General features: G+C 37.2%; 1 protein-coding gene across 2 annotated transcripts in view; it reads left to right on the top strand.

Moving 5' to 3' along the window:
• Positions 1-21,971, top strand: part of CUL4B (cullin 4B) — a 36,871-nt gene extending 14,900 nt beyond the window's left edge. Inside the window, exons 6-21 of one of the 2 annotated variants that reach the window (XM_029930548.1) lie at positions 398-471; positions 1,264-1,426; positions 1,573-1,662; positions 1,958-2,040; positions 3,358-3,425; positions 4,889-5,007; positions 5,614-5,806; positions 11,109-11,213; positions 11,649-11,759; positions 12,203-12,294; positions 13,365-13,472; positions 14,680-14,793; positions 15,870-15,975; positions 17,062-17,234; positions 18,999-19,151; positions 21,873-21,971. In XM_029930548.1, the coding sequence (XP_029786408.1) occupies positions 398-471; positions 1,264-1,426; positions 1,573-1,662; positions 1,958-2,040; positions 3,358-3,425; positions 4,889-5,007; positions 5,614-5,806; positions 11,109-11,213; positions 11,649-11,759; positions 12,203-12,294; positions 13,365-13,472; positions 14,680-14,793; positions 15,870-15,975; positions 17,062-17,234; positions 18,999-19,151; positions 21,873-21,968 (1,848 nt within the window). In that variant the 3' untranslated portion in view covers positions 21,969-21,971. The remainder of the gene's footprint in view (positions 1-397; positions 472-1,263; positions 1,427-1,572; positions 1,663-1,957; positions 2,041-3,357; positions 3,426-4,888; positions 5,008-5,613; positions 5,807-11,108; positions 11,214-11,648; positions 11,760-12,202; positions 12,295-13,364; positions 13,473-14,679; positions 14,794-15,869; positions 15,976-17,061; positions 17,235-18,998; positions 19,152-21,872) is intronic. The other variant, XM_029930550.1, reaches the window with a different exon arrangement.
• Positions 21,972-22,069: the final 98 nt, after the last annotated feature.

Below are 22,069 nucleotides of genomic sequence, written 5' to 3'. Positions count from 1 at the left end.
TTTATTTTATACTTTTTAATCTGCAAATTAAAAATCTTAAAATCCCCATACCCACAAACCACATGTACAATTTAAGGCAACTTTACTCTGAGCACTGTTATCTAGGAAGAATTGCATGTGTGTCTCCTTGATACCCTGTTTTTATTTTCTGTTACTTCTCAAGTTGCAGAGAAGTCTAAGTGTCCCTTTTCTAGAAATGACAGCAAGGATTAAGACGGTAGAATAGTTTAATAAAAATGGTATGGGCATATTCTCAGGTAGATTTCTTTATCTTTGTGTTTGATTCTAGTAGTCTAGGATGTATAAAAGTGAACCCTGCAATTTTTTTTCTTATTTTATCAAGAGCAAATATTTCAGCTTAACAAAATATAAAAATTGATTTCTTTTTCATTGGCAGATAATGATTAGGAGCATTTTTTTGTTTCTGGATAGAACTTACGTTCTTCAGAATTCAATGCTACCCTCGATTTGGTAAGAATGCCAGAAAAAATTATGAAAAGATTTATTACAAATCATAGTTAAATCTTAATTATACTAATGGAAAGAGAGTAAGTGATTCTGTGAGCATTCTCCTAAAAACTCACATTTGGCTTCTAGACGTGTATTTATAGCAGTTTTGCCTATTCTTATATTGGAGATAGCTTGCATTCATTGAGCATATAATAACTTATGAAGTTTTTTTGTTAGCCAAGGGAATTAAAGTTTGCTCTGGACTGTCTATGAGTGCATTATTTTGTTACTTATCAAGAGTTTGCTCATTATCTCTTAAGATTGTTACAGAAAATTCCACATATGAAAATAGAATAGTATAATGAGCTCTTTCCCCCACCATGTGCCTAGTATCTACCTGCAGTAATTATCTGGCGAGTTTACTGATTTTAGAGTACTGAAGCCAGATGACAAATGACCAGTTTAGCCTTCGTTACCAGTACAGTGAAAACCATTTTATATCTTTGAACTAATTTTGTCTCTTGATTCGACCAAGGAAGAAGTCCACCAAAGGAAATAATACAACCAAACTTAGGGAGGAAGACAGGAAATTAGCTTCAGTTCTCATCAAAGATTAGAGTTCCCTGTATACTTTAATTCTAATAATGTTATGTAAAATTAAATATGTGGATTTTACCTTTTCACAATTGCTGCTTCGAATATGGAGCCCTAAGTATCATGGGGTGAGAAGTTAAGCAGGTCTCTCTAGAAATTATCAATTAATTTTATTGTTGTCAATTAATTTTAATAATATACATATGTTTTCCATTTTAGGGACATGGGACTGGAGTTATTTAGGGCTCATATTATAAGTGATCAGAAAGTCCAGAATAAGACAATTGATGGCATTCTTCTCTTAATTGAGAGGGAAAGGAATGGTGAAGCAATTGATAGAAGTTTACTCCGAAGCCTTTTGAGCATGCTCTCTGATTTGCAAGTAAGTTAACTTGCTTCACTTACAACAGAGCTGATTGCTAGTCCTAGTTTGTTTGAAAACCAGATTCATGGTGCTGTTCATGTAGAGGACATTTAATAAGTATTTATTAAATAAATGAACTCCTTTTTTTTCATCCCCCCTCCCAGATTTATCAGGATTCTTTTGAACAACGGTTTTTGGAAGAAACTAACCGACTCTATGCAGCTGAAGGCCAAAAATTAATGCAGGAAAGAGAGGTATTTAAAAATTATGATCAATAAATCCACTGTGTCTCATAATAGACCTTGCTTTATAGAACATAAACTTCCCTTTACATTTATCTCTTGAATATTGTGATGCTTTTCTCTTACGTAGGTGCTCCTTTCTTTTCTCTTCTTAAAAGGCCAGAATTCTTGATCATAAACTACCTATAATTTTGCATGATTCAACCCTGTCATATTTGGCAGGGCTGTTCCCAGGGTCTTTTGGGTGTGTCATTTTCTGAGTGATTTATGGGGAGGAAAACAATAATATGAAAAACTGTCTTTGTAGGTTCCTGAATATCTTCATCATGTTAACAAACGTCTAGAAGAAGAAGCAGACAGACTTATTACTTACTTAGATCAGACCACCCAGTAAGTATTATATGCTCAGTCTAATAGACTTTAACCAGTGTTGTTGAATCACTTAAGGCACTTTCAGCATCCCCAGATCTGTTAGTACCTATTTTCAGGTGTGATTTGAGAATTTTAATAATCATTTTCTTAATGGAAACTTGAAGTTATTTTTCCCTAGTTAATTAGATTTAATCAAGGGTTGTATGCATGTGTTTAGAATGTAATTTAAAAATAGTATTAAAGGGGTGCCTGGCTGGCTCAGTTGTAGAGCATTTGACTCTTGATCCCAAGGTCATGAGTCTTAAGCCCACGTTGGATGTAGAGCTTACTTTAAAAAAAACTGAAAAAATAATATTAGAAAAGCTGATTAAAATTCAGTAGGTATGGGGCATGTGGGTGGCTCCATTGGTTAAGCGTCCAACATCAGCCCAGGTCTTGATCTCCTGGTTGGTGAATTCAAGCCCTGCACCGGGCTCTCTGCTGTCAGTGCAGAACCCTCTTGGGATTCTTTGCCCCCTCCTGCCCCCGCACCTCCCCTGCTCATGTGCACATGCTCACTCTCTCTAGCTCTCCCTCTCAAAAATAAACAGACTTTTAAAAAAATCAGTAGGTCCTTGGAGGACAAACTGTTTCTTTTCTTTTTTTTTCATTTCCATGACTTTTTTTTCTTTTAACTTTTTAATTTTAATTTCAGTGTAGTTAACATTGAGTGTTATATTAGTTTCAGGTATACAATATCATGACTTAATAATTCTTTAGTGCTCATCATAGTAGGTGTATTCTTTTTTTTATAGTTTATTGTCAGGTTGGTTTCCATATAACACCCAGTGCTCTTCCCCCAACAAGTGCCCTCCTCCATGACCATCACCCGCCTTCCCCTTTTCCCCTCCCTCTTCAGCCCTCAGTTTGTTTTCAGTATTCAAGAGTCTCTCGTGATTTGCCTCCCTCCCTCTCCCTAACTCTTTTTCCCCTCTTCCCCTCCCTATGGTTCTCTGTTAGGAGGAGAAACTGTTTCTGTGCTTTCCTAAATATTCCCCTTCCCCCAAGGCTCCTGTACGCAGCATAGATAACTGCCTTCCTAATAAAAGCAGAGAAACTTGGAAAAAGCCAGCCATGGCAAGATCATGGAAATACTTATTTAGTGATGTAAATCAAATTCTGAAATAACACACTTTTTCTTCTTGCATAACTAGAGTGACTTTGAGCACCAATAAATTTAAACGTAGGATAGGAATATTAAAATAAAATAAGCTATATGATTTTTCCCCCCCAAGGAAACGTTTTAAATTTTCAGCAAAGTCCAATGTCAGTAATTCTAAACTTTTTTTCTTGTAGGAAGTCATTAATTGCTACTGTAGAAAAACAACTTCTAGGTGAACACTTAACAGCAATTCTTCAGAAAGGTAAATGACAATTTATAAATAGATTACTTTTTAAATGGTAGCAGCAGACAAGTAAAAAATTTTTTTAGGGATTACCCTTTTAAATGCTTGATGCTATGTGGCTGCTTTTTTGAAGATAGAACCCTTTTTCCCTGTTCATTGTAAACTTAAGGAGGTGCTTCTTGCCCTAACTTAAAGATATAGGAACTGAGGGGGGCGCCTGGGTAGCTTAGTCAGTTAAGCATCCAACCTTGGCCTAGGTCATGATCTTACGGCTGAAGGGCTCATGGGTTCAGGCCCCGCATCGGGCTCTGTGCTGGCAGCTCAGGGCCTGAAGTCTGCTTTGAATTCTGTCTTCCTCTGCACCCTTCCCCCACTCATGCTCTTGTGTATACGCTTGCTCGGGCGCTCGCTCTCTCTCTCTCTCTCTCTCTCTCTCTCTCTCAAAAATAAATAAACATTAAAAAATATTTTTAAAAAGATACAGGAATTGAGAATGAGAGGGGTCCACTAACACCAGTTTAAAAAAAAATCAAACAGTGGGAAATGTGGGAATTCTTAATTTTAAGACTGTGGTAAGATTCCTTTTTATACTCAAGTGTTTTATTCATAGCATATAAAACTAAGCACTTCTTCCAATCCCAGTGATTTTGAGGGTATACCCTGAATTTTATTTTGACAGTGCCAGAAATAGACAAAAGTCTTCCCTTTCCCTCCAACCACCTTTTGTATAAAATGGATATGTTTTAGAACTTTAAAGCAGTTACATATTATTTCATTCTGAAAATCAAATACATTAGAACCTTATTTAAACTTGGCCTGTTAAGTGGTGCATGAGTGGCTCAGTTGGTTAAGCACCCAGCTGTGGCTCAGGTCAAGATATCATGGTCTGGAAGTTGGAGCCCCATGTCAGGCTCTGTGCTGACAGCTCAGAGCCTGGAGCCTGCTTCAGATTCTGTGTCTCCCTCTCTCTCTCTGCCCCTCCCCTGCTCACACTCTTGTCTATCTGTCTGTCTGTCTCTCTCTCAAAAGTAAACAAACATTAAAAAAACCTCTTAAACTTTGCCTATTAATGCATGGTATTTAAAATACCACAGACTGTATCCAACACTCTGGAAAATATAGTTACGTATATTAATTAGTGCCAGATGTAGTATGCTACCACACACATGTGTGAGTTATTTATAATGTGTATTTAAGTAAACCAGTTTTTACAAATTGGTTTATCCCTCTGATCTATGCTAAATGGCACAAACTACTACATAATTATTTTTGTTTTTATATAGACTAAAGCTCTCTGTATTTAGTTTTCATTTGGAAAGTTGGTTTATCTATTTGGATTTACTAGAAAACAAATCTCTATTAAAATTTATAGACTAGTAATAGTTTAGACCAGTATCACAGTAATAATTTAACTTAATTTTAATTAAAATGTCTGACATTTTTGTTAATTATTTTTAATGCCAAAATGTTTGAAATTCCAGGTTTAAATAACCTCCTTGATGAAAACCGAATTCAAGATTTATCTCTCCTGTATCAGCTCTTTAGTAGAGTTCGAGGTGGAGTTCAGGTTCTCTTGCAGCAGTGGATTGAATACATTAAGGTATTAACAATTAACCTGTGGTTTTTTTTCATGTCTTATAGTCTGCATAGAGTGCGTATCAGCAAGTATTTCTTACTTGTTAGATCCAATTTTGTTTTAAGTAATGGGAGTTTTGAGCGTGGTCAACCTGAGGCTGATAGCTGTGTAGCACATCAGCAATAAAAGTTACCTTCCTGAGGTCGCATGTGATTGCTAGCTTCAATACTTAAAACAATGAATGTGGGGAGGGAGCGGCAAGAAAGAGGATTTTGTTTGGATCCAGAATTTCTTTCCTTCCTTTCTTCAGTTTTACATTGAAGTCAGATTGCTGTTTTTAAAAAATTCAAACCTGACTTCTTTAAAAGTAGGAACAAAAACCCAGAGACTTATAATAATACCCATTATGATACCATATATCCAATATGTCATTTCTTATTTTGTGACTGTAGATTAATTGTATCAGTCTGCATGTTTTATCGCTTTATTTTTTCTTTTCCTGACTTCAAAAAAGCTTTATTTTAATATTTTGAGATTTAAAGATATGTGTACCTACTTAAAATGTGATTTGGGAATTGTTTTCATCAGATAACTCAGTTTTACTAAAAAGTGGTCATTTTTATTTTTTAGGCATTTGGCAGCACTATTGTAATTAATCCTGAAAAAGATAAAACCATGGTTCAAGAATTACTGGATTTTAAAGATAAGGTTGACCATATAATTGATATTTGTTTTCTGAAAAATGAAAAATTCATCAATGCCATGAAAGAAGCATTTGAGACATTCATTAACAAAAGACCAAACAAACCTGCTGAACTTATAGGTATTTTTCCAGTCTTTTTTCCCCCGGCTGTTTAATGTTCTTTTATGTATAAAATTTCAGTTAATTTGAAATTTTGACAAGGTTGTAGTTGATTCAACACCTCATTTATTTGGAGTTGCTTAGGTGGCAGTTTCTAATAACCTTATTTTAAGGAATAAGTCCTTTGAGATGAAGAACATCAGTCACATGTCAGGCATGATGTTCTTTCTTGGTAAGATTGTACATTGAACCCTGTTTACTTTTATTTACCCTAAGCTTGATACCTCTTTTCTAAGCCTGTAGCAGTTTAGAGGTGGGACAGGGTGCTACTTCTAGAGGGCCCACACTTAGGTTCTACAAGAAAGGCTAGCAAGAAATTACAGTTGCTAGTGAGGAAAGAAAATGTCCAGGACAGGGGCGCCTGGGTGGCTTAGTTGGTTAGCATCTGACTCTTGATTTTGGTTCAAGTCATGGTCTCATGGTTCCTGAGATCGAGCCCTGCGTAGGGATCTGTGCTAACAGTGCGGACCCTGCTTGAGATTCTCTGTTTCCCCCTCTCTCTGCCCCTACCCCATTCATGTGGGCACTCTCTCTCTCAAAATAAATAAACTTAAAAAAAATGTCCAGGACAAAAATAATCTGGTAATCTGGGTCCATTTTAGTGTAAGGAGATGATATATGGCAGTGTTTCTTAGGTTTTCCCACCAAATTACCCTTTAGTGTCAGGGGAGGCACCCTCTGAAGGTCTAGAGTCCTCCGGCAAAAGGATGAAATTTCGTTGATCTACTTAAAATTTTTGGCAGATTTTGCCTTTTACTCTATAATGTGTCTGGTTTGTTTTCATAAGTAGTGTTTAAGATTGCTCACTATCAGTATAAAATGGACACTCAGAAGATGGGCCAGGTCTTTCAGTGGCTTTTTTTGGAGATGTAATTGCCATATGTTATATTAGTTTCAAATGTACAGCATAGTGATTCAACATTTGTATACATTGTGAATGGTCACCACAATAAGCCTAGTTACCATCTGTCTCCTTAAAAAGTTAATACAATATTTATGAACTAAATTCTCTATACTGTACATTATATTCCCATGACTTATTTTGTAACTGAATTTGTGTTTCTTTATCCCCTTTACTCATTTTGATACCCCCAACCCCTTTCCCTTTAGCAACCACCAATCTATTCTCTGTATTTGAGTCTGAGTTTTGTCTTGTTTTACTTTTTAGATTCCACATATAAGTAAAGTCCTATGGTATTTGTCGTATTTCTCTGTCTTAGTTTCACTTAGTATAAAATCTTCAAATCTGTGTTGTCGCAAATGGCAAGATTTCATTCATTTTTATGGCTGGGTAGTATTCCATTACACACAGACACACACACACTCACTCACTCTCTCTCTGTCGTTCTGTGGCTGGCTGTCTGTCTCTTTCTCCTCTCTTTCTTAGCCTTCTGTATCCATTTATCTATTGCTGGACATTTAGGTTGTTTCCCTATCTTGCCTATTGTAAATAATGCTGCAGTGAACATAGGGGTGCATATATGTTTTTGAATTAGTGTTTTCATTTTCTTCATGATGGAATTGCTGGATCATATGTTAACTCTATTTTTTTGAGGAGCCGCCATAATATTTTCCATGGTGGCTGCACCAATTTACATTCCCACCGATGATGCACTAGGGTTCCCTTTTCTCCAAATCCTCGCCAACACATTTTTTGTCTTTTTGATACTAGCTATTCTGACAGATGTGAGGTGATATCCCATTATGGTTTTGATTTGCATTTCCGTGATGATTAGTGATATTGAGCATCTTTCCATGTGCTTGTTGGCCATCTGTAGGTCTTTGGAAAAATATCTATTCAGATCCTCTGCCAATTTTTTAATTGGATTTTTTTTTTGTTGCTGGGTTGTAGGAGTTCTTTATCTATTTTGGATATTAACCCCTTATTGGAAACTGATTTTTCTGTATGGTATAAGATCATGGTCCAGTTTCATTCTTTAGCATGCGGCTATCCAGTTTTCCTAATACCATTTATTAAAGAGTATCCTTTTGGGGCGCCTGGGTGACTCAGTCAGTTAAGCATATGACTCCAGCATATGATCTCACACTTTGTGGGTTCGAGCCCCGTGTCGGGCTCTGTACTGACAGACACCTCAGAGCCTGGAGCCTGTCTTCCTATTCTATATCTCCCCCTCTCTCTGACCCTCCCCTGCTCGCACTGTCTCTGTCTCTCAAAAATAAATAAAAAACCAAAAAAGAGTGTCCTTTTTCCCATTGTATGTTATTGCCTCCTTTGGCATAGATTAATTGACCACATAAACATGGGTTTATTTCTGGGCTCTCTATTCTATTCCATTGATATATGTATCTGTTTTTATGTCCATATCATACTGTTTTGATTACTGTAGGGATTTTTTTGGGTGTTTTTTTTTTTATTAAAAAGTCTTTTTAAATGTTTGTTTATTTTTGTGAGACAGAGAGACAGAACGTGAGCAGGGGAAGGGCAGAGAGAGAAAGGGAGACACAGAATCTGAAGCAGGCTTCAGACTCTGAGCTGTCAGCAAGCACATAGCCCAACACAGGGTTCAAACCCAAGAACTGCGAGATCATGACCTGAGCCAAAGTGGGAATGCTTAACTGAGCCACTCAGGCACCCATAGTTTATTTGTGTTTTAAATAGAGAATGCTTCACGAATTTGCGTGCCATCCTTGGGCCATACTAATATCCTTCTGATTTTAGTATATGTGCTGCTGAAGTGAGCACTGATTACTATAGTTTTTTTTTTTAATGTTTAATTTTTGAAAGAGAGTGCTCGGGCATGTACGTGTGGTGGAGGGGCAGAGAGAGAGAGAGAATCCATAGTGGTTTGTGTGCTGACAGAGAGCTGGATGTGAGGCTCAAACTCACGAGCTGTGAGATCATGACCAGAGCTGAAGTTGGTCACTTCACTGACTGAGCCACCCACGCGCCCTGATTAATAGTTTTGTAGTATAGTTTAAAATCAGGGAGCATGATACTCCCTGGCGTAGTTGATCTTTCTCAAGATTAGCTATTTGGGATCTTTTGTGGTTCCATACAAATTTTTAAATTATTTGTTCTAGTTCTGTGAAAAATGCCATTGGAATCTTGATAGGGATTGCATTGAGTCTGCAGATTACTTTGGGTAGTATGGACGTTTTAGCAATAGTAGTTCTTCCAAGCCATGAGCACGATACATTTTTCCATTTATTTGTATCATCTTCAGTTTCTTTCATCAGTATCTTAGAGTTTTCCACATACAGGTCTTTCACCTCTTTGGTTAAATTTATTTTTAGATATTTTATTCTTTTTGATGCAGTTGTAAATGGGATTGTTTTCTTGAGTCTATTTCTGATAGTTTAGTATTAATGTATAGAAACACAAGAGACTTCTATATTTTGTATCCTGCAACTATCATTTATTCGAATAGTTTTGTGGTAGATTCTTCAGGGTTTTCTATATACAGTGTCATGTACAAACAGTGACCATTTTACTTCTTCCTTCCCACTTGTATGCCTTTTATTTTCCTTGCGTTAATGCTGTGACCAGACTTCCAATATGATGTTGAATAAGACTGGGAATAGTGGGCAACTTTTGTCTTGTTTCTGATCTTAGAGGGAAAGCTTTCAGCTTTTCACTGTTGGGTATGATATTAGTTGTGGGTATGTCCTATATGGCCTTTATTTTGTTGAAGTACGTCCCCCTAATACTCACTTAGTTGAGAGTTTTTAATCGTAAATGGCTGTTGAATTTTGTCAAATGCTTTTTCTACATCTAATGATCATATTATTTTTATTTTTCATTTTATTAGTGTGGGTGTATCATGTTGATTGGTTCGTGGATGCTGAACCGTCCTTTCATCCCTGAAATAAATCCCACTTGATTGTTGTGTATGATCCTTTCAGTGTATTGGTGTTTTTTTTAATTTTAACAGTTTTATTTAATTATTGTCTATTTTTGAGAGAGACAGCTCAAGCAGGGGAGGGGCAGAGAGAGGGAAACACAGAATCTGAAGCAGGTTCCAGGCTCTGAGCTGTCAGGACGGAGCCCGATGTGGGGTCGAACCCACGAACTATGAGATCATGACCTGAGCTAATGTCGGGATGTTTGACTGAGCCACTCAAGGACCTCTCAGTGTATTGTTGAGTTCAGTTACCACATATAAGCTCATCTACCTGTGCTAGCGAGCTATGTGGAAAGTGCGGTTATGGTGCTAGCACCTTGATCTTCAGGGAGTATATTATCTGTATCTTGCCCCTCTAGCTCTTATGCCCCCAGATCAGCAAATGTATCTTTCTCATATAGTCTAGGTGCTATTCAAATGGCTGTTTTTTCACTGGGTGTTGAGGTGAGCCAGGCTACAAGAGAGCCGTCCGAGAAGGGAATCTCCATTTCCTGGAGTACTTTGGGATTCCTAGAAATCACAATGTCTGTTGTTTTTTATAATTATTTAAAATGTTTATTTTTGAAAGAGAGACAGAGCACAAGCAAAGGACGGGTAGAGAGAGAGGGAGACATAGAATCCGGAGCAGGCTCCAGGCTCTGAGCTGTCACCACAGAGCCTGATGCGGGGCTTGAACCCACGAACTGTGAGATCACGACCTGAGCCAAAGTCAGATGCTTAACTGACTGAGCCTCCCAGGTGCCACAAAGTCTGTTGGTTTTTTAAGTCAGATGTTCTGGGGGCTCCTCTGTCTGCTACAGATCACTAAGGCCAGGGTGCCTGAAATAAGGCAACAGTCCCTTGTTCCTCTAGGAGAAGCACCTGTCTGGTGAAATCTTTCCCTATTGTGTGTTGCAGTATCTGTGTCTTTGTACCCATCTTGCTATGATCCTTTATCCTTTGTTGTGGAGAGCAGTTCATCCAGTTTTCAGATGTTTTTCAAAACAAGATGCTCCATGTACCTGTAGCTGGGGTGTGTTCATGGGAGGAAGTGAGTTTAGGCTCTTCTGCTGCTGCCATCTTGGACCCCCTCCCCCCAATCTTCGGTGGTTTTGATGACTCCAGCATGGTACTGTATACACTACCTCCCCCAGGATACATATACCCCATTTTAATAACCCTCAGGATAGTGGAAAGTACATCAGATCTGGAGCCAGAAAAGTTGGGTTCAAGTTCAGGCTCTGGTACTTATTAGCTCTGTGACGTTGAATAAGTCACTTGATGGAGACTTTAGAAAATGCATATGTATCTCTGAAGCATTGAAAAACTCAGTATGTCATATTCCTATTTGGGTATATATAGTGCCTGGTATCTTATGGATACTCATGATCACTAAACAATAAACTTCCCCCCCATTTTAGCTAAGTATGTAGATTCAAAGCTTCGCGCAGGCAACAAAGAAGCTACAGATGAAGAACTTGAAAAAATGTTGGATAAAATTATGATCATATTTAGATTTATCTATGGTAAGTGTTTTTGCCTTAAAATTTTTCTTTTAAAATCAAGCTCTCAACCTGGAGAAGAGTATATGGGAGCTAGATATTTAAAATTGTATTATATTTGTTGCATTTAATTCATTGGGGTACTTAATTGCCTTGTGCTTTGGCTTTTCCACTTATTAAGAGTCTTGATTTTTGCTACTTGTTTTAATCTCTGTTAATGCCAAAACCACCAGTCAACTAAAACTTTTTTAAAGGAAAATTAATGCCGTCTTAATTCTTTACGGCAAAGAACATTTGAAATGTCTAGCATAAATATCTACCTCTAATGTCTGTTGCATTTAACAAACTTGCGTGAAATGTATAAATTTAAATAACTTGGTGTGATTTGTTAAGCACTTTGGAGCAATTGTGTAAGAACTTTTTATTGGAAACTTAGCTGTATTTTATTTTTTAACATAGGTAAGGATGTTTTTGAGGCCTTCTATAAGAAAGATTTAGCCAAGCGCTTGTTAGTTGGGAAGAGTGCATCTGTAGATGCTGAAAAATCAATGTTGTCCAAACTTAAACATGGTATGATTATCCTTCTTTTTATTCCCTTTTCTATGAATTCTGAGAGAAAATGTTAGCTTTTTACTCATTTAATTACTTGCCTCTTTAATCATTGTTCAGATGATGAAAATGGAAATTGAATAAGTTTATGAGGTTTCCAACCTATTGTACATATCCAGAGCAGTTGCAGCTTTTTAGAAAGTAAAGCATTGTTCTTGTTTTTATTATTTTTATAAATATTTTCCATTTATCTCATGCCTAAATAGTAGATAAGGTTACTACAGGATTAAAGAGTTTGGCTGAATTAGTGGGGCATACACTTTGGGGTAAGGACTTTTTCATTCTTATGAATAGTTACAGATCATACTTCATGTTAAAGTACATTTTACATTTCATGTTTCCAATTTTCAATTGTTTGTTTTCACTACTTTAAAATATTATAAATGTATAAACATCTTTAATAGAATGTGGAGCTGCTTTCACCAGCAAACTTGAAGGAATGTTTAAAGACATGGAACTTTCTAAAGACATCATGATTCAGTTCAAACAGGTAAAAGTGAGTTAAACTCTTAATTTCTCAAACTTAAGTATAGTTATTTCTGTGCTATGATTTGCACTGAAGAGAATAAATAGAAGTATGTATTCATTGTAAATACATCATAGCAGCTTAGATGATGTTCACATTAAATCACCAGTGGAATATATTTGACTTACTTCAGAATTTATTCCCAATATACACCCAAGGTAACACAAAAACAGATAAAATTTGTTGAACTGAAGTTGGGAATAAGAGAAACTGTAGCTAGATAGTGAGAATGAGGCTTTCTCTAGCATCCAGTCAGTGTTAGTGATTTGTATGTTCAAAGCTGGCAGTGGGGAGGGAGGAGAGGTGATAAAATGGTTGCAAAAGGCCTTTGGGGACATTCGGAATGAACAGCTTAGATCCACGGTTTTGTAGATGTTGGTAGAAGGTGGTTTTGAAATACTTAAGAGCATAGGTAATAGTGATAACAAATTAGATTTTCCTCTCAGGGTTTTAGCGATGGCTTCTTTACCAGTATATTGCTACGTTGGGAAATGAGAGTGGACAATGCAAGAGAAAGATCAGCAAGATCATGTTCCTATAGTAGTGGCAGAATAGGGTTTGTCTGCTTTGCCCTTTCCCCTTCTTCTTCCTTCCCCCCACTTCCCCCTGCAAACAGGCAGTGGAGCAGGTGAAAACTCGGATACTTGGGCTGGCTGGTGGGGTGAGGAATGGGGGTCACAACAAGGTGTTTCAAGTCACATAGGTTTCTCCAAAGATGGGGATTGCAGATGGTAGGGGGAAAAGAATGGACATGAGAGTCCACCTATAACAGCCTAGCCATAAGTGAGAGATTATTTAAGCTGATAATGCCTCTAACAAGGTCACATAATCCTTGTGTGCCGTTGTAATAGAATGTTAGCTAATACATTTGATATAGGCTTCATTTATAGTCCTTTTAGAATAGTTGCCTTTTATTTTAAATATGGTTAGTGTTTACATATAATTTTGTAATGGGGAACTTCTTGAATGGGCTATTACTATGACATGAAATGTATATACTTTTTTAAGATCTCATTGTGTGTGTGTTGATCTTACTGTAGTATATGCAAAACCAGAATGTACCTGGGAATATTGAATTAACTGTGAATATCCTGACAATGGGTTATTGGCCGACATATGTGCCTATGGAAGTCCATTTACCACCAGAGGTAAGAGTTGCTCTTCAGGACTTGTGTTATAAGCACAGGGATACATAACACTTTTGTTTTGTTTGTCCTTGAAAACTGGCCATTTGCAGCAACTTGGATGGAACCGGAAGGTATTATGCTAAATGAAGTAAGTCAGTAAGAGAAAGACAAATCCATATGTTTTCACTAATATGTGGATCTTGGGAAACTTAACAGAAGACCATGGAGGGACAGAGAGGGACAGAGGCAAACCATAAGAGATTCTTAAATATAGAGAACAAATTGAGGATTTTGGGGGAGTGGGGGAGAGGGGAAATTGGGTGGTGGATATTGAGGAGGGCACTTCTTGGGACCAGCACTGGGTGTTGTATGGAAACCAATTTGACAATAAATTATATTTTTAAAAACCCTCCTTAGTCAGTTCAAAAGAAAAAAAATACATTTTAAAAGTTTGTGCCAATAAGCATACCAACATGAAATGCCAACTATTGTAATATTTTGCTCTTTCGTTTATATTATTCTTGTACTAAATTAGAGCATAGTTAATGATGTCAAGTTTCTGGGTTCAGGGCCAATTTCCCTGACTCTTTCTTTAGTTTCCCAGATTGCACCCATCATTCTGCCCAGCTCTCAAAAATTCTTGTCCGTGTATCACCAGGGGGTTGGATTGCAGAGTCCATGGGCTTGAGTAAATCCATCCTAACTTTTTGGGGAAATGTCTTAACTCAGGACTGAAACTTAAGGGGTTAAAGCTAGAGAGAGATATTGAGAATTCTTCATGGAGGTGATCATGGAAGCCAAGGGGGTAGAGATCTCCCTCATTAAGAGGAAGAGAATGTAGAAATAGGAAGAAAAGGGCCGAGACAGAACTTTGGAAAAGGTTCACATCTGGGAGGTGGTAGGAAGAGGAACCTGTGAAGGAAACCAACAAAGAAGCAATCATGAGGTAAAGGAAGCGGCATGGTATGGAGGCACAAAGCCATTAGAGGTGAATGTTGGAAAAGGGGATGTTTAAATGTTGCAGAGAAATCAAAGAGTGTAAAGACTGATGAATGCTATTAGATTTGGTAGTTGGGAGATCATTACCTTATATCCAAGTGATCATTGGGCTGACTGGGTATCACAATACTAAAAGTTTCCAGAAATTATTACACAAGGTAAATAGAAAGAATGGTGAAAGTGATACTGGGTACAGAGTTTAAATAAAGCTGTATTTTATTTACTGTAGATGGTAAAACTTCAGGGGATTTTCAAGACATTTTACCTAGGCAAACACAGCGGCAGGAAACTTCAGTGGCAGTCAACCCTAGGACACTGTGTGCTCAAGGCAGAATTTAAAGAGGTAAGTAGATGTCCCCATAACTTAGTTTTCATCTTCAGTTTTGATGTTGAGGTCATCCTTTTTTTTCTTTAAATTTTTTTTGAGTGTAGTTTACACACAATGTTACATTAGTTTCAGGTGTACAACATAGTGATTTAACTTCTCTATACATTATACTGTGCTCACCATGAGGTCATTCCTTTTAACTTGAAGATTTATTTTACAAATTTATCCTAAATATATAACAGGGACTGCTTATCACACCTTTATGTACACTATTAAGAACGTGGTCTTCATTTTTGAATTGGCCCTGCTGCAAAACCACAAACAGTAGCCCTTTTCCTTCCATCCTTTCTCCACCTGTGGCTGCAGGATTCCCAATTCTACTTCTTCACAGGAAACTTCTTGTTGCTGGGAGCTAGAGAATAGAGTGGGTGTAAAGGAGAACAGGTTCCCATATCTAATTTCAAAAAATCCCTGCAGCTTTTCATGACTAATTTGAATCCAACAAGTTGAAAATGCATTTGAAGTAGTGATTTCTTGCTGCTTGTGAAAAATAATCTGTAGTGACACAATAAGGCCAAGTTATTAATATGTTTGTTTATTTTTGAGAGATAGAGACAGAGTGCAAGTGGGGGGAGGGCAGAGAGGGAGAAACAGAATCTGAAACAGGCGCCAGGCTCTAAGTGGTCAGCACAGAGCCCAATGCGGGGCTCAAACTTGGGAATGGGGAGATCATGACCTAGACCGAAGTCGGACTCTTAACGGACTGAGCCACCCGGGTAAGAAGGCCAAGTAATTAAATTTCATTACTTTGTTGTTCTGTTCGTTTTAATCGTAAGACTTTTTATTTTTATTTATTTGTTTACTTAATTATAAGACTTTTTAAAAAAGACTCATAGAAAGGTCACCCAGTCCTTCCTATTTTAGGTAGGATCACCCTAAACCCTATACTGAATGTATTGGCTTTTCTGGATAATGTTAATTCATGTTTCTAAGTCCACTGATTGAAAAAATGCTTTTCCTATTAAAGTTTATTATTTGATTAATTTTCATTTTTTTAAAATGATGGCTAAACACTGCTGTTTCTCCAACAGGGTAAAAAAGAACTCCAGGTCTCTCTCTTTCAAACCCTGGTGCTGCTAATGTTTAATGAGGGAGAGGAGTTCAGTTTAGAAGAGATCAAGCAAGCTACTGGAATAGGTTTGTGTTGATCAATCAATTAGGAAGCATTATTCAGTATCTGCTGTGTGCATTCCACTAGGTTAAGAGCTCTGAGGGGATATAAAGGAATTATCCCTCTTAGCACTCATAATCATGTGGAAAGGGAGAAATGATATTTGTAATAATTTCACAACCAATAAGTACCAATTTGGTGGTGCTGACTAGAACTGTGTTAGGAGTTCAGTGAAACAAGAAATGGGCTGGCATGATTGGGAAATCCTCCAAGAAGGAGGTGATATTTGAGGTGGGCTTTCAAGTTTTAGTTTGGGAGGTGCTGGCATATGCTGCCAGGGGAGATAGTGTGAGAAAAGGCTTGGCGGCAGTAATGAGCACAGTGGGCAGGAGTCCTGAAGAATTTAACTGCAGCATCGAATAGTGAGATACAAGGATAGGTGAGATGAATAGAGCCTGATCATGGAAAGCCTTGCAAATCTAGCAAATGAAACCTGCATTGTGGGGTCTCAAGTATGAGACGACTTGGAAATGGCTTATTTGGACAACTTACCTGGAATCAGTAGACAATAGGGCAGCTTGGAGGATGAAGAGATGCCAGTCCAGAAACTAATGAGTAATTCAGGCTGAAAGCAATAAGGGGCTTCAATTAGAATGAGGCCAATGAGAATGGAGAAGAAGCATCTCTAAGGAAGCAACTACTGGGTACATCGAGGATAGAGGGGAAGGAACAGTTAAAAGAGGATTCCAGAGTTTCTCCAGAGTGGATTGGTAATTTCAGGACTGATAATTGGAAAGATTATGGGGAAGATTATGAATAAAATTTCAGACATATTTGAGTTGATAGTTAATAACCATGTGGAAGTGTCTTTTGAATGTGGGACGAGAAGGAAGTGAGATGTCATTTCTGAAGATTTGGTACTTATTCACGTGGAATAATTAGAACCTTTTTAGAGAAAAAAGCCATTGGATGAACAAAGAGGAAGTCATTGATGACCTTGGGTAAAATAGGAAGCAGTTTTAATAGAGGGATGGGGTAGAAGCTAGATTGAGGTGAATGTAGCTGTTTATGTTGAGGAACTAGTAACAAATAATCCACTATTTCTTCTTCAGAGGATGGAGAATTAAGGAGAACACTGCAGTCCTTGGCCTGTGGCAAAGCTAGAGTTCTGGCAAAAAATCCAAAAGGCAAAGATATTGAAGATGGTGACAAGTTCATTTGTAATGATGATTTCAAACACAAACTTTTCAGGATAAAGATCAATCAAATCCAGATGAAAGAAACGGTATCTCTTTTGCATTCTCCTTGCTCTGATGTACTGGAATTATATGTGTTCATACTAAAAATGTATAAAGATTTCATACCTGTACTATTACATACACTAACATTTTCTGTGCTTATATCTAGCTCAGTATATTTCAGTATTTGATCTTGTAGTTTTTTGGGGTAGGGGGGAAGTGCACACAACTGGGCTTGATACTCAAGATAGTTTTCTATTCTGCTTTATTTGCTTAACATTAAATCTTTAGAATTTTCTGTGCCATTAAACATCTTCATAAAATGATAGATGGCCACACAGTGTTCTTTTACCTGGCTGTTATAATTTATTCAACCAATGCCTGCTGGGCAATTAAATTTGTAATTTCTTAGTACTGTAAATAAATCTGCCGGAAATATCTTTGTGCCTTAATCTCTCTGAGATCCTTTATGATAAATTCATTGGAGGTATATCTTTTGGGTTAAAGAGTATGAACAGTTTAAGACTCTTAAAACTGATGTCATATTGTGTTCTAGAAAGACTGGACCAATTTATACTCTTCGCAACAAGAATGCCTGTCTTAATGGTGCCCTCAGCAGCACTAAAGATTATATTTTATTTTTTAAATCTTTGCCAATTTGCTGGGTGAAAACTCTGAATGATTTAGTTAATATTTCTTTGATTAACAGTGAAGTTTTTGTTTTTGCCATATGAATTTGTAAGAGACTTTTATTGCAGAAACAAACAAATGCAGCATTTCCTGACACCATTTGGTTTCAGTTCCAGAGGTTTATTAATGCGGTACATGAGGGAAAGTTTTTTTGTTTTTTTAATTTTTTTTATTGCTTTTTATTTTATTTTTGAGAGACAGAGAGAGACAGCTGGAGCAGGGGAGGGTCAGAGAGAGGGAGACACAGAATCCGAAACAGGCTCCAGGCTCTGAGCTAGCTGTCAGCACAGAGCCCGACGCGGGGCTTGAACCCACGAACCGTGAGATCTGACCTGAGCCGAAGCCGGATGCTTAACCGACTGAGCCACCCAGGCGCCCCCATGAGGGAAAGTTTTAATGTGGGACAGAGGGCAATGTCTCAGACAAGTTCCTGTCTTATACACATCCACATCAAACGTGTCATATTCCCATAGAAGATTACTATGTCCTTTTAAAACATTTATGCTGTATCAGAAAGAAATGGGCTGCAAAAAGCCCAAGCTATACTTTTAACGTAGGTGCTAAAGATGGACATTTTTGCCTTAGCATTAAAATTGATAAACTGACACCTAGGCACCTAAATTTCTGGTGGTTTTGAACAAACATAATAAATAACACTGCATTTATGATTTATATATTAGAAAAATTAATTTTTAAAAAGTTTGACTCTAGTTAGTACCATACCTTAAGTCAGAGATCAGAGTCCGTCACTTTTACTGAAAAGCTAATGTCATACAGAAACCTGGTCTATAACCCCTTGTGACAAACTTAGAAGATTCTGAGGATGAAGTAAAAGAAAATGGTGAATTCTCCATTTCTACTTTTAAAAAGGCAACTTTAAATGGTATTTTTCTGTTAACCAATATTGGCATTACTTCATTGGTACAGGACAATATAATTAGGACAGAAAAGAGTTGTTTGTAGGTTTTTTCTGTCATTGTATTTATAAGGTCTCTATAAATAATTCAGTATATTTAAATCATTAATTAACAGTGTGTCCATGGCCCTAAAATGTTCAGTTTGTGTTAGTAATCAGATTTCGCTTCAGATGAAATTCTTAAGTTTGAAAATTTTGTTTTTAGGTTGAAGAACAAGCAAGCACTACAGAAAGAGTATTTCAGGATAGACAGTACCAAATTGATGCTGCAATTGTTCGAATCATGAAGATGAGAAAGACGCTTAGCCACAATCTTCTTGTTTCAGAAGTGTACAACCAGTTGAAATTTCCTGTAAAGGTAGGTACTTCTATGTTTTTGTATTGAGCTTGTTATATAAAAAAGAGAACACGTTAGATTTTCAGACACAAATCTTTCTTAAGTTTATTTATTTATTTTGAGAGAGGGAGAGAGAGAATCCCAAGTACAGCCTGCACTGTCAGTGTGGAGCCCAATGTGGGGCTTGAACTCACAAACTGAGATATGACCTGAGGTGAAACCAAGAGTCTGACCCTTAACCAACTGAGCCACCCAGGCGTCCCCAGACACGAATCTTAAAAACATAGATTAATTTCTCCTCATATATATATGATTCCCCCCCCCACAAAAAAAAACCCTTTGTTAACATATATGGATAGCTGTGACAACAGGGAAAACTATTTATAAGAGCTCGTATACCTGAAAGTTGAGCTGCGAAATGTGAAATTTTCAGGTTTATTCACAATATTTCTTTTGATCTTGTTATTTTTGTTTAGATTTTCTTTTTGAACTACCTTGATATTTTGACAGATTTGGTTATTTTAAGTTAACTCTTCTGTTTTATTTAGCTTATATAATTGTCTGTTAAAAACTGTATGGATGGGGGCGCCTGGGTGGCTCAGTCAGTTGAGCGTCCGACTTCAGCTCAGGTCACAATCTCACAGTTCGTGAGTTTGAACCCCACACTGGGCTCTGTGCTGACAATGTGGAACCTACTTGGGATTCTCTCTCCCTCTGTCTCTGCCCCCCACCCTTCAGAATAAATAAACTTTAAAAAGACCTATATAGAAAACTAGCCATCATTAGGCTTTTTTTTTTTGAAAAGTTTAGCAGTTGTTTTGCCAACCTGATACTGGTCATTAAATGGACATGTTCCAGTGTAAATGTCCAATAATAAAGAGGCTTAGACAGTGTGGTGTTTTACTGGCCATTTTCCACTTTTTTTTTTATTTTTGAGAAGATTTCCAAACCTTTGTGATGATAAAGACTTTGTAGAGTTTGGATAAACTCTTGGCTCTTGAGGTTCTCATGAGTTTTGGGCTTAGGTAAATCACTTCACCTTGTTTTGTAAAATGGGGATGATAATAATAACACTTGGAGGTTTATTGTGAGGCTTAAATGAGATATGATCTATGTACAAAACTTAGCATTAGGCCTGGCATGTAATAAGTGCTCATTAGCTATTAATGCTAATAATCAGGGTTTCTCTCTTCTCCAAATCTAATACTGCTTTTTCATTACCACACTCTTACCCTTATGCTCTGCCTTACAACCATTTCAACTCCAGCCAGAGATCACTGACGCTACAGCAGTTAAAGGATTTCTGTAATAAATACTGTTTTTTTGCCTGCCCCATCAGACCACTTTCCCTCTTTAGCCTTCTCAAATCAAGTGGCCATTTTATGCAATCTGAAGAACTATCAGTAAGATTGTGTTCTTTTTTTTAAACTTTTTAAAAATGTTTTATTTATTTTTGAGAGAGAGAGAGTGCAAGTGGGGGAGGGGCAGAGAGGGAGACACAGAATCCGAAGCAGGCTCCAGACTCTGAGCTGTCAGCACAGAGCCCAATGCGGGGCTCGAACTCACGGACTGTGAGATCATGACTTGAGCCGAAGTTGGTCGCTTAAACAACTGAGACACCCAGGCTCCCTGATTATATTCTTTTTATAGGCTAGATACAAAAGACAGTGAAATTTTTTCATCCAAGGGTAAGAATGCAAACATGAGAACAAGTTGTAAGCTTTCTTGATTTTTCAACCACAGGTAGGGTTCAAATATCCAAATTGTTTATGGTAGGTAGCAGGTAAATCTTAAACGTGAAAATACAGAGACCTGAATTATGAAATGATAATTCACTTATCAGATCATTTGTTGTTGTATTTTTGTAAATAGCATTTTCTGCAGTACATTTTTTATCTTAATTTATAAAAATACAACTTTGAGAAATATTTTTGCCAAAATTTAGGGTTTACTTAATCTTTTCAAACTCTCTTGGCAAAACTAAATAGCATTCTGTTTTCCTAAAGTATAATGTATTCCTCATGTGAAGTTACAGTAAGTTAGTGTTTTGTATTTGTGCAGAGAATAGCTGGTTCTTTTTATTTTAATGTTTTATTTATTTAGAGAGAATGTGAGCAGGGGAGGACTAGAGGAAGAAGGAGAGAGACAGAGAATCCCAATCCCACGCTGACAGTGTGGAGCCTGATGTGGGCTTGAACTCATGAACTGTGAGAATTGGACACTTAACCAACTGAGCCTTCTAGGTTCCCTGAGAATAGCTGATTCTTAAAAGACTTCCTTTGGGCGCCTGGGTGGCTCAGTCATTAAGTGTCTAACTTCAGCTCACGTCCTAATCTCACAGTTAGTGAGTTCGAGCCCCGTGTCGAGCTCTGTGCTGACAGCTCAGAGCCTGGAGCCTGCTTCCAATTCTGTGTCTCCCTCTTTCTCTGCCCTCCCCCACTCATTTTCTATCTCTCTTTCTCAAAAAATAAAAAGTAAAGTAAACATTAAAAAAATTTTTAAGATATCTTTAAAATAGAAAAGTAACAGTATTGTATAATGATAAGACGGACAACACATAACAGTATATGTATAGTATAAAAACATTTCTTAATCTGGTTTTATTTTCATTATATTTTTTCTCTTTAAAAAAGCAAGGAGACTAAATAAATTAGCCAAAACTATCTTTTTAATGGGTTTTTGGTACATAGCCTTGACCCAATGATGATGGGGTTTGCACTGAAAATTTGCCTTCTTTTACAGCCTGCTGATCTTAAGAAGAGAATAGAATCCTTAATTGATCGGGATTACATGGAAAGAGATAAAGAAAATCCAAACCAATACAATTACATTGCATAAACATTGGCCTCCGAGTATTTGGTATCATATGCAGTAGCAGTGGATAAACTAACCTGTTGATCCTATATTATTTGACTTCTTTTATACTACCAATGACCAAA

This window comes from Suricata suricatta, chromosome X (assembly GCF_006229205.1).
Source record: "Suricata suricatta isolate VVHF042 chromosome X, meerkat_22Aug2017_6uvM2_HiC, whole genome shotgun sequence".
Taxonomy (NCBI): domain Eukaryota; kingdom Metazoa; phylum Chordata; class Mammalia; order Carnivora; family Herpestidae; genus Suricata; species Suricata suricatta.
The sequence above is the reverse complement of the archived record's forward strand: the minus strand, read 5'-3'. Positions and strand labels throughout refer to the sequence as shown.